Source organism: Salmo salar, chromosome ssa15, assembly GCF_905237065.1.
Source record: "Salmo salar chromosome ssa15, Ssal_v3.1, whole genome shotgun sequence".
Lineage (NCBI taxonomy): Eukaryota > Metazoa > Chordata > Actinopteri > Salmoniformes > Salmonidae > Salmo > Salmo salar.
The window spans coordinates 13,738,238-13,751,035 of record NC_059456.1 but is presented as its reverse complement, the minus strand read 5'-3'; the positions used below and the strand labels follow the sequence as shown (position 1 = coordinate 13,751,035).

The window sequence follows — 12,798 nt, the reverse complement described above, 5'->3', positions numbered from 1 at the left end:
TGACAGGTCTCGTCTACTTAAGGGATGGCTCTCCCAAGGCGATAGCAGCTAGGTCTGGTCTACTTAAGGGATGGCTCTCCCAATGCGATAGCAGCTAGGTCTGGTCTACTTAAGGGATGGCTCTCCCAATGTGATAGCAGCTAGGTCTGATCTACTTAAGGGATGGCTCTCCCAATGCGGTAGCAGCTAGGTCTGGTCTACTTAAGGGATGGCTCTCCCAATGCGATAGCAGCTAGGTCTGGTCTACTTAAGGGATGGCTCTCCCAATGCGATAGCAGCTAGGTCCGGCCTACTTAAGGGATGGCTCTCCCAATGCGATAGCAGCTAGGTCTGGTCTACTTTTATATGAACCAGAAAAAATTTGCCAGTTCGATGTTTCGTTTCCTCCTCCGTCTCTGCTGGAGCGACCATATACAGTCATTGGGAGTGATGCATTTGTATTTTAATTATATTTATTTTATTTTTATTTAACTAGGTAAGTCAATTAGGAATAAATTCTTATTTTCAATGACGGCCTAGGAACAGTGGGTTGACTGCCTTGTTCAGGGGCAGAACAACAGATTTTTACATTGTCAGCTCGGGGATTCAATCTTGCAACCTTTCAGTTACTAGTCCAACGCTCTAACCACTAGGCTACCTGCCGGCCCTAGGCTACCTTCTGGTACCAAGTGGCCAAAGAGTGGCCAGAAAGAAGCCTTTGCTTAAAGAAAAAAATAAGCAAACACGTTTGGTGTTCGCCAAAAGGCATGTGGGAAACTCCCCAAAAATATGGAAGAAGGTACTCTGGTCAGATGAGACAAAAATGTAGCTTTTTAGCCAACAAGGAAAACGCTATGACTGACACAAACCCAATACCTCCCATCCCCCCCGAGAACACCATCCCCACAATGAAGCATGGTGGTGGCAGCATCATGCTGTGGGGTGGTTTTGCATCGGCAGGGACTGGGAAACTGGTCAGAATTGAAGGAATTATGGATAGCGCTAAATACAGGGAAATTCTTGAGGGAAACCTGTTTCAGTCTTCCAGAGATTTGAGACTGGGACGGAGGTTCACCTCCAGCAGGTCAATGATCCTAAACATACTGCTAACGCAACACTCGAGTGGTTTAAGGTGAAACATTTAAATGTCTTGGAATGTCCTAGTCAAGGCCCAAACCTCAATCCAATTGAGAATCTGTGGTATGACTTAAAGATTGCTGTACACCAGCGGAACCCATCCAACTTGAAGGAGCTAGAGAAGTTTTGCCTTGAAGAATGGCCAAAAATCCAAGTGGCTAGATGTGCCAAGCTTATAGAGACATACCCCAAGAGACTTGCAGCTGTAATTGCTGCAAAATGTGGCTCTACAAAGTATTGATTTTGGGGGGTGAATAGTTATGCACACTCAAGTTTTCTGTTTTTATTGTCTTATTTCTTGTTTGTTTCACAAGAGAAAATCAAATGGTACAAACCCCCCAAAATGTATATTAATTTCAGGTTGTAAGGCAACAAAATAGGAAAAGCGCAGAGGGGGGTGAATACTTTCGCAAGCCACTGTATACTTTTGATCATGTAGTATTTACTGGCCAATAAAGGTCAGGCAGTTCAGCTAAAATAAAGACCTTGAAATAAACAATGACTTTAATCTGATTGTTATTTGACCATTCATTTCTACAAAACGAGCAGATTTCTGTTGATGGAGTTGTAGTAACTAGGTTTCTTGCTAGTTAGCTAGCTTATTCCATCCTTCACAACAAAATATTTTGGGGGCTGTCTTGTTAGACTTCAGTGCAGCTTTTGACATTATCGATCATAGTCTGCTGCTGGAAAAATGTATGTGTTATGGCTTTACACTCCCTGCTATATTGTGGATAAAGAGTTACCTGTCTAACAAAACACAGATGGTGTTCTTTAATGTAAGCCTCTCCAACATAATCCAGGTAGAATCAGGAATTCCCCAGGGTAACTGTCTAGACCCATTACATTTTTCAATCTTCACTAACGACATGCCACTGGCTTTGAGTAAAGCCAGTGTGTCTATGTATGTGGATGACTCAACACTATACACGTCAGCTACTACAGCGACTGAAATGACTGCAACACTTAACAAAGAGTTGCAGTTAGTTTCAGAGTGGGTGGAAAGGAATAAGTTAGTCCTAAATATTTCTAAAACTAAAAGCATTGTATTCGGGAGAAATCATTAACTCAACACTAAACCTCAACTAAATCCTGTAATAAATAATGTGGAAATTGAGTAAGTTGGAGTAACCCTGGATTGTAAACTGTCATGGTAAAAACATATTGATACAACAGTAGCTAAGATGGGGAGAAGTCTGTCCATGATAAGGCGCTGCTCTACCTAACAACACTATCAACAAGGCAGGTCCTACAGGCCCTAATTTGTCACACCTGGACTACTGTTCAGTCATGTGTTCAGGTGCCACAAAAAGGGACTTAGGAAAATTGCAATTGTCTCAAAACAGGGCAGCACGGCTGGCCCTTGGATGTAAACAGAGAGCTAATATTAATAATTTGCATATCAATCTCTCCTGGCTCAAAGCGGAGGAGAGATTGACTTCATCACTACTTTATTTATGAGAGGTATTGACATGTTGAATGCACCGAGCTGTCTGTGTAAACTACTGGCACACAGCTCGGACACCCATGCATACCCCACAAGACATGCCACCAGAGGTCTGTTTAAACTACTGGCACACAGCTCAGACACCCATACATACCCCACAACACATGTCAGCAGAGGTCTGTCTAAACTACTGGCACACAGCTCAGACACCCATACATACCCCACAAGACATGCCACCAGAGATCTCTTCACAGTCCCCAAGTCCAGAACAGACTATGGGAGGTGGACAGTACTACATAGAGCCATGACTACATGGAACTCTATTCCACATCAAGTAACTGATGCAGCAGTAGAATCAGATTTAAAAAACAGATTAAAAAACACCTTATGGAACAGCAGGGACTGTGAAGCAACACAAACATAGGCACAGACACATGCATGTATACACACACACACACACACACACACACACACTTGGAGACATACGCACTATACACACACGTACACATGGATTTTGTGCTGTAGATATGTGGTAGTGGAGGAGTAGGGGCCTGAGGACACACAGTGTGTTGTGAAATCTGTTAATGTATTGTAATGCTTTTAAAATTGTATAAACTGCCTTAATTTAGCTGGACCCCAGGATCTCTCTGTACTTTGCTCCGTTCATCTTTCCCTCGATCCTGACTAGTCTCCCAGTCCCTACCTCTGAAAAACATCCCCACAGCATGATGCTGCCACCGCCATGCTTCACCGTAGGGATGGTGCCAGGTTTCCTCCAGACATGACGCTAGGCATTCAGGCCAAAGAATCTTGTTTCTCATGGTCTGAGAGTCTTTAAGTGCCTTTTGGAAAACACCAAGCGGGCTGTCATGTGCCTTTTACAGAGGAATGGCTTCCGTCTGGCAACTCTACTATAAAGGCCTGATTGTGGCTTGCTGCAGAGGTGGTTGTCCTTCTGGAAGGTTCTCCCATCTCCACAGAGGAACTCTCTAGCTGTCAGAGTGACCATTGGGTCTGAATACTTATGTAAATAAGATATTTCTTTTTTTATGTTTATTATATATTAGCAAACATTTCTAAAAACCTGTTTTGATTTGTCATTATCAGGTATTATGCGTAGATTGATGTGATTTTTTGTTTATTTTATACATTTTTGAATAAGGTTGTACCGTAACAACATGTTGAAAAAGTTTTTTACGAAAGCACTGTTAAACATTAAACAATGAATTTAAAGTACACTTTTAATAAGTGTATTGACTTAAGATATAATAGAAAAACCATCTCGTATTTTAAGTATGTTATGTGAATCTTTGGGTTATTTAAGTATACTGTAATATATTAAAAATATATACTTTTTTTGCTGCCTAACAAAGTCACACACACACACACACCTAAAAGAAACACTTCCTGTTTTAAATAACATCCCAAGACACATATTGCACTCACACACAGCACACACACATACACCACCCCACCCCACCCACCCCACCCCACCCCCCCTTCCCAAAAACATGTGTAAATATTGGAATATAAATTGTGCCTTCCTGCATTATACTTATGCTAAAATGTTTATTATATTCTACTGCCATTTACCATTTACGGATTATTATATTTTCTAATTTCTTATTGTTGTTGCATTGTCCAGAAGGAGCCTACAAGTAAGCATCCATTGGACGTTGTATACCATACATACAGTACAACTAATACAACTTGAAAATACATACTGATCAGAATATCAAAATGTTTCACTTACACACCAGACATCAGAGCTCAGAAACTCTCTCTCTCTCTCTCTCTCTCTCTCTCTCTGCTGTAATTGGTCAGTAGTGAGGTGTGTGATTTACACAGACAAGTATTTGACTGAACATATGTTCTAATGAAACACAAACACACATACAAACTCTCCCTCCCCTGTCTGTGCAGTTTGAGCAGGTAGTCAATATATTGGGTTGTGAACGAGAAGGCCGTATTGTAGAGGACAGACCACAGCTGGCTGTAATACTACACCACTGTATCTGGAACTAGTTAACCTCACACACACACGTAAGTACTCTCTCTCCCTTCCTCTCTCTCCGTTCCTCTCTCTGCCTCCTCTGCCGCTCTATCCTCCTCTCTCTCTCTCTCTCTCTCTCTCTCCTCCCTCCTCTCCCTCTCGCTCTCTCTCTCCCTCTCCTCCCTCTCTCACTCCTTCCTCCCTCTCTCACTCCTTCCTCCCTCTCTCTCCTACCTCTCTACTCCAGCGTTTGATCCACTTGTCTCTCTGTCTCCTGCTGATGTAAAAAGGATCTCCAGCCTGAAAGGTCTCTCTGGGAACCGGCCTTCTGCGCAGCCTGCTGCCTTCCCCCTGCACACACACACGCACGCACGCATGTTAGCTACTTTTGTCTGTCTGTCTGTCTGTCTGTCTGTCTGTCTGTCTGTCTGTCTGTCTGTCTGTCTGTCTGTCTGTCTGTCTGTCTGTCTGTCTGTCTGTCTGTCTGTCTGTCTGTCTGTCTGTCTGTCTGTCTGTCTGCCTGCCTGCCTGCCTGCCTGCCTGCCTGCCTGCCTGCCTGCCTGCCTGTCTTTGCTGAATGACCATCTTATTGTTATACAGGCACGCTGCAGACCAGCTAAGTGGAGTTCTTGCCTCCATGTTGGGGTCCTTCGGCTCCAGAGGCTCCATTTTCCGCCGGCCACGTTTCCTGCGAGGGGAGGGGTCAACTTCCTCTGGGGGTGTAGGGGGGGCCATCTCACACGAGTCCTGGAGAGAGAGAGAGAGAGAGAGAGAGAGAGAGAGACAGAGGTTGAAAAATAAAGACTGAACTTTAACCAATGACCACTATCAAATAACAGGGTTTTAATAACCAGGTGAGTGCTTCTGTGAGTGTGAGAGTTTTAACACCAGACTGAGACTGCCCCATATTAACAACAGCGATTTAACAACAGCTGTTAACAACAGTGTTCAATGAGGCTAGATGCTACTAGCGTTACAACAGTGTTCAATGAGATAAATGCTACTAGCGTTACAACAGTGTTCAATGAGGCTAGATGCTATTAGCGTTACAACAGTGTTCAATGAGGGTAGATGCTACTAGCGTTACAACAGTGTTCAATGAGGCTAGATGCTACTAGCATTACAACAGTGTTCAATGAGCCTAGATGCTATTAGCGTTACGACAGTGTTCAATCAAGCTAGCTGCTATTAGCGCTGCAACAGTGTTCAATCAAGCTAGCTGCTATTAGCATTACCTGTTCAATGAACCTAAATTCTATTAGTGTTACAACAGCGTTCAATGTAGCCAGTTGCTATTAGCATTACAAGTGTGCAATGAGCTAACTGCTTTTTAGCGTTACATCAGTGTTCACTAAAACTAGCTGCTATTTGCCTTTCAACAGTGTTCAATTAAGCTAGCTTCTATTAGCATTAGAAATGAGTTCAATTAAACCTATTGCTATTACCATTAGGCTACTCTGTTAGTACAATACCGTTTCTAATGATGCTAGCCATATAATGCTAAAATAACATGGCGTGTTTAATAAAGAAAGCCATTCATAAAATCACGACCAAGATAAACAAGGTGCTAATATTATGCTAGGCTGCTAACAGGCTAGCTTGGTTTAACGATCCTATCAGCTAATCAGATCACTGTGTTAAAACAACAGTATCTAACATGTGACAAATACAATTTGATTTGATAACTAGCATACTGAAACAGCAATGTATTTAATGATGTTAGAAGCAAAAATATATGGCTGCTCTAACAGTCTAGCAGTTTTTATAGGTGTCGCTAACAAGCAAGCAGGTTAGTTTATAGGCGTGTCGCTAGCAGGCTAACGGGATAGAAGGCTAACAGGCTTCCAGGCTAACAGGCTAAGTTTATAGGTGTGTCGTTAAGGAGATTGAGAGTCCGGAGCTCAAAGGCTACGCTAACGAGCTCTCAGAGACTCAGAGACCACAATGAACAGGTGAGAAGCTCCATAAAACACATTAAACAGTGGAGACCATGTGTCCCTGGAAACACACACACACACACACACACACACACACACACACACACACACACACACACACACACACACACACACACACACACACACACACACACACACACACACACACACACACACACACACCACCTTTCTCATCTTACACACTGGTACTGGTACACATTGCAGAAAGAAAACTCATGTAAGCTTCCAGAAATATTTTCTGTTCTTTAGCTCAGTAGGCTAACATGGTCTTAGGCAGGTGTATGACATCTGTAAATATAAAGAAAGATATCACATAGTAGAACTGCATAAATTATGCTCTCCACTTTCTGGAGGACCGAGTTTTGAAATCAGTGGAATTAGAGTATGATAGTTAAGGAGATGCAAAAAATTCTGGCATTTGATTGCAAATATGCAGACGGAGTCGAAAAATGATCACACAGAAGGCTGTTGTATAAAACACCTGTTCGGATTACATATTCAAACTAAGGGCAACTGTGGCATCCGTGACAGAGAGGGAGAAGCATCCATCCATGAATACGGGTAAGATAGTCTAGCTAGCTACATTTTCAGATATTACACGTTTCTAATTTTGTCAGAAAGTAGTTTTCATTGCAAGTTAAGGTGTACTGTTAGCTAGCTAGCTAACATTAGTTGGCTGGCTAGCTAGCTAACGTTACGTGTATGATCAGTGCAGTAATATTATTTGTATCTCAGAGCCATTTACGTTGCTAGTTTTAACCTAATATTAGATGGCTAACATTGAACCTGGTTGGTTAGCTACCTGTAGATTCATGCAGGGTAGTAACACCATGAGTTGGGATTATAGTTCATTGTTTAGCTAGCTAGAAGTCTAAAAACAAATACTCCCCGATGCAAGTAACTATTTCAATAGAATGTTTATGTCACTGCGACAACTGTCGATATACGTACCTGGTAAATTTGCTCTTGCTATCTACTCCGATTTCAGAGCACACTCATCTGAGTGTGCCAGAGCGCAGAATAACTGACAAATTTCTGAATGTTCAACATGAATTTGGCCGGTGTCAGTAAACGTTGGCAAAAAAGCGGAACTACATTGTTTCCAGCAGCACAGTTACAGTCACCAACACTCTGGATAACATAAAAACAACTTAACCAGCTCTGCTAGGGAGAGTAAAATGGTCAGAGTGAGGTGTTCTCTCATTTGTGTCTGGAAGTAGCTCGTAAACTAGCCACCGTTAGCCAGTTAGCTTGGGTGCATGACTGCTGTTGTTAGGTCAGAACGCTCGGATCAACCCTACTCCTCTGAGAGCAAAACACTCTGAATTTACAAACAGACAATCTGCAACGCTCTGAGTTTATGAATGCCCAGAGCGCACTCTGGCACTCCAGATTAAATTGATCTTCACAGCCGTAGTATAAACCAGCGTTTAGTCTTGAAATCTTTGGTTGTTTAGTACATAGCCTCACATGTGAATCCTTAAAGAGATGGGTGGGGCTAAAGCTTAAAAAACCCTGAGTGTTCTGTTAGACAGGTAACCCTTTATCCACAATATAGCAGGGGGTGAAAAGCCATAACACATACGTTTTGTTGCTGGCATGGCATCCCTAAGTTTGCTAATCTTGCCAATGAAAAAATCATTACAGTAGATGGCAATATCAGTTGGTTTTGTGATGAATGAGACATCTGATTCAACGAGTGATGGAGCTGAATTTACCTTTTTTCCTCAAAATGTTATTTAAGGTGCTCCAAAGCTTTTTACTATCATTCTTTATGTCATTTATCTTCGTTTCATAGTGTAGTTTCTTTTTATTCAGTTTAGTCACATGATTTCTCAATTTGCAATACGTTTGCCAATCGATTTTGCAGCCAGACTTATTTGCCATTCCTTTTGCCTCATCCCTCTCAACCATACAATTTTTCAATTCCTCATCAATCCAAGGGGATTTAACAGTTTTTACAGTCATTTTCTTAATGGGTGCTTATTAGTAACTGGAATAAGCTATTTCATTCATGTGTTAAGTGCAGAGTCTGTTTTCTCCTTTTTACACATCACGGACCAACAGATTTTCTTTACATCAACAACATAGGAATCACTACAAAACTTCTTGTATGACCTCTTATACACAATATTAGGCCCAGCCTTTGGAACTTTGGTTTTACTTTGTTCAGAGGAGACTGTGTGAATCAGGCCTTCATGGTCGAATTTCTGCAAAGAAACCACTACTAAAGGACACCAATAATAAGAAGAGACTTGATGGGGCCAAGAAAGATGAGAAATAGACATTAGACCGGTGGAAATCTGTCTGATGAGTCCAAATTTGAGATTTTTGGTTCCAACCGCCGTGTCTTTGTGAGACGAAAGGTACGTGAACGGATGATCTCCGCATGTGTGGTTCCCACCGTGAAGCATGGAGGAGGAGGTGTGATGGTTTGGGGGTGCTTTGCTGGTGACACTGTCAGTGATTTATTTAGAATTCAAGGCACACTTAACCTGCATGGCTACCACAGCATTCTGCAGTGACACGCATCTGTTTTGTGCTTAGTGGGACAATGACCCAACACACCTCCAGGCTGTGTAAGGGCTATTTGACCAAGAAGGAGAGTGATGGAGTGCTGCATAAGATGACCTGTCCTCCACAATCACCCGACCTCAACACAATTGGGATCGTTTGGGATGAGTTGGACCGCAGAGTGAAGAAGGAAAAGCAGGAAACAAGTGCTCAGCATATGTGGGAGCTCCTTCAAGACTGTTGGAAAAGCATTCCAGGTGAAGCTGGTTGAGAAAATGCCAAGAGTGTGCAAAGCTGTCATCAAGGCAAAAAGAGGCTACTTTGAAGAATCTCAAATGTAAAATATATTTGGATTTGTTTAACACTTTTTTGTTTACTACATGATTCCATATGTGTTATTTCATAGTTTTGATGTCTTCACTATTATTCTACAATGTAGAAAATATTAAAACTAAAGAAAAACCTTTGAATTAGTAGTTGTCTACAAACTTTTGACTGGTAGGGGATACTGTATGTGGAATGGTACTCTATGTTCCTAACATGGGAGATCATCAAACACGTAGTAAGAAGAGGTATATAGAGAGAGAGATCGAGAAAGAAAGGGGAGAGAGAGAAATACAAGAGGGAGAGAGAGAGAGAGAAAAATATGAGAACTAAGGACTGATCATCGGAATCCCCATAAATGGAGAAAAATTTCACCACAATAACTACTGTGGGATATGACTCAACAGCAACATTGGGAAAATTCTCTGCATTGTCATTAACAGCAAACTCATACATTTCCTCAGTGAAAACAATGTACGTTTTACCAAATTACAGTACAACAGACCACATATTCACCCTGAACACCCTAATTGACAAACAAGCAACCAAAACAAAGGCTAAGTCTTCTCATGCTTTGTTGATTTCAAAAAAGATATTGACTCAATTTAGCAGGGTCTGCTATACAAATTGATGGAAAGCGGTGTTGGGGAAAAACATTGGCAAATATCACACACATTTCTTCCCACAGGGCCATGGGATGAGACAAGGATGCAGCTTAAGACCCACCCCAGGGGCGAAAATCTGATATCAACTTTGGAGGGGACAATTACATGAAATTTTCTCAAGAGCAATTCCTGAGGGGGACACCAAAAGTAGTGCTGTAACACATAGCCTACATTGTAATATGGTAAATGTATATTGAGGAACCAAAGAAATAAGGTGTTTGCCGTACTCCTAACTACCGGTACCCAAAACTACACAACTAATCACAACAGCAATACCATTGCCTTTAACAAATCTTAGTTCAGTCACCAGTTTAAGTTGAGAGTGGGGGTATCCATGGCATTTTCCAATTATGTTCCTATTTTACAAGTAAAAAAATTGAGAACCTTTCATAATGTTGCCAAACAAAGACTCAACAAACTTACCTGAGACTTCCTGTCTCTGCCAGTCTGTCCCTGCATATCTGTCCCCAACTCTGCTGTCTGTGTGCCATCTGTTGCCTGCTCTGCCTAATGACATCATTGTGAAACATTTCCATTAGAATTTCATTTCTTTCTTATGAACATTTTATCAACTAGTTTTTGAGATATTAGGCTACTAGGGTTCTTACTTTGCGTTTTGGTGTACTGAAAAATACTCTGATGTCCATCTTTTATTTTTCTGCCATTTTTCTACCTGGCTGGCTGGCTACACACACACACACAGTGTGTAGGTTATTTACAGTAGGAGATGGGCTTCTATCATCTTATCTTTTATCATTCTATTTGGGCTTCGATCTAAAAGGTAGCTAGCAAATGTGAAACGGATTAAAATGACAAGAGTTGACAGCTGTATGAGTTCACCATTTACACAACATATGCTGCAACCTTTTGTAATTTTAATAGTTTGTTTCATATTGGCTGGCTTCCAACAATAGCTGAATTTGCAAAGCTAGCGAGCACCAATTCCGTTTCAGTGGTGTTTGCTATAATCTTTGCTACCCGGGTTAAATAAATGTGAAATAAAATAAATAAATAAAAGTTCCCTTGTGACAATTTAGCTTTTGTACCGAGACCAGTTTGGACTTCAGTTTATCGCTAACCTTATCACAGGGACTTTGCTGATCTTGGAATAAATTGACGATAGCAAAGATTCCATCTTTGACGAGGCCACATAAATGGAATAGGTACTAGCTAGCTTAATAGTTAATATTTGCGCGCTAGCTCTGCATATTCAGCTAGTGTGTGTGCGCGATTGACTGGATTAACCTCACGTCAGTTACGTTCATTGAGTGCCTTTCAGACAGTGGATACCACCCCTCTGTTACCTTGCCAACTAAGGAACTGGCAGTGGATCAAACCATTTTGAGGCAAAGGGTGGGGGGGTCGCAATCTTTTGAAACTTAAAAACGCGCTATTAAGTGTCTATAATCAGCACAATTGCTTTCATTGCATATTATTAATATTATTTAAATTACATAGTTATGTTTCAGTGATATATTGGGGGGGACAAATCATATTTTTCCCAGGATGGGGGGGTAGTGTCCCCCCCGTCCCCCCCGGGATTTCCACCCCTGCCCCACCCTATTCAACATATATATCAACTAATTGGCGAGGGCACTAGAACAGTCTGCAGCACCCGGCCTCACCCTACTAGAATCTGAAGTCAAATGTCTACTGATGATCTGGTGCTTCTGTCACCAACCAAGGATGACCTACAGCAGCACCTAGATCTTCTGCACAGATTCTGACACACCTGGGCCCTGACAGACCTGGGCCCTGACAGTAAATCTCAGTAAGACAAAATTAATGGTGTTCCAAAAAGGCCCAGTTGCCAGGACCGCAAATACAAATTCCATCTAGACACTGTTGCTCTAGAGCACACAAAAAACTATACGTACCTCGGCCTAAACATCAGCGCCACAGGTAACTTCCACAAAGCTGTGAACGATCTGAGAGTCAAGGCAAGAAGGGCATTCTATGCCATCAACAGGAACATCAAATTTGACAAACCAATCAGGATCTGGTTAAAAATTCTTGAATCAGTTATAGAACCCATTGCCCTTTATGGTTGTGAGGTCTGGGGTCTGCTCACCAACCAACAGCTCACAAAATGGGACAAACACCAAATTGAGACTCTGCATGCAGAATTCTGCAAAAACATCCTCTGTGTTCAACGTAAAACACCAAATAATGCATGCAGAGCAGAATTAGACCGATACCCGCTAATTATCCAAATTCAGAAATGAGCCATTAAATTCTACAACCACCTAAAAGGAAACGATTCCCAAACCTTCCATAACAAAGCCATCACCTACAGAGAGATTAACCTAGAAGAGTCCCTTAAGCAAGCTGGTCCTGGGGCTGTTCACAAACACAAACACACCCCACATAGCCCCAAGACAGCAACAGGAACACAATTAGACCCAACCAAATCACGAGAAAACAAAAGGATACTTACTTGACACAAAACTGTGCAAACTAGAATGCTATTTGGCCCTAAACAGAGAGTACACAATGGCAGAATACCTGACCACTGTGACTGACTCAAACTCAAGGAAAGCTTTGACTATGTACAGACTCAGTGAGCATAGTCTTGCTATTTAGAAAGGCCACTGTAGGCAGACCTGGTTCTCAAGAGAAGACAGGCCATGTGCACACTGCCCACAAAATGAGGTGGAAACTGAGCTGCACTTCCTAACCTCCTGCCAAATGTATCACCATATTAGAGACACCAGTGATGAACAAACACCATTGTAAATGTAACCCATATTTAAGTTTATTTATTATAATATTTGATATGTC

The 12,798-nt window shown here is 41.8% G+C and overlaps 1 protein-coding gene across 6 annotated transcripts in view; it reads right to left on the bottom strand.

Annotated features, from left to right (window-relative positions):
* LOC106570983 (DNA (cytosine-5)-methyltransferase 3A) overlaps nt 1-12,798 on the bottom strand; it is a 123,791-nt gene that overhangs the window by 88,038 nt on the left and 22,955 nt on the right. For 3 of the 6 annotated variants that reach the window (XM_045695474.1, XM_045695476.1, XM_045695475.1), the window contains 2 exons: nt 5,190-5,303; nt 4,791-4,907 (listed from right to left, as the gene is read on the bottom strand). In XM_045695474.1, coding sequence (XP_045551430.1) covers nt 4,791-4,907; nt 5,190-5,303 — 231 coding nt within the window. The remainder of the gene's footprint in view (nt 1-4,790; nt 4,908-5,189; nt 5,304-12,798) is intronic. The other 3 variants (XM_045695477.1, XM_045695479.1, XM_045695478.1) reach the window with 1 other exon arrangement.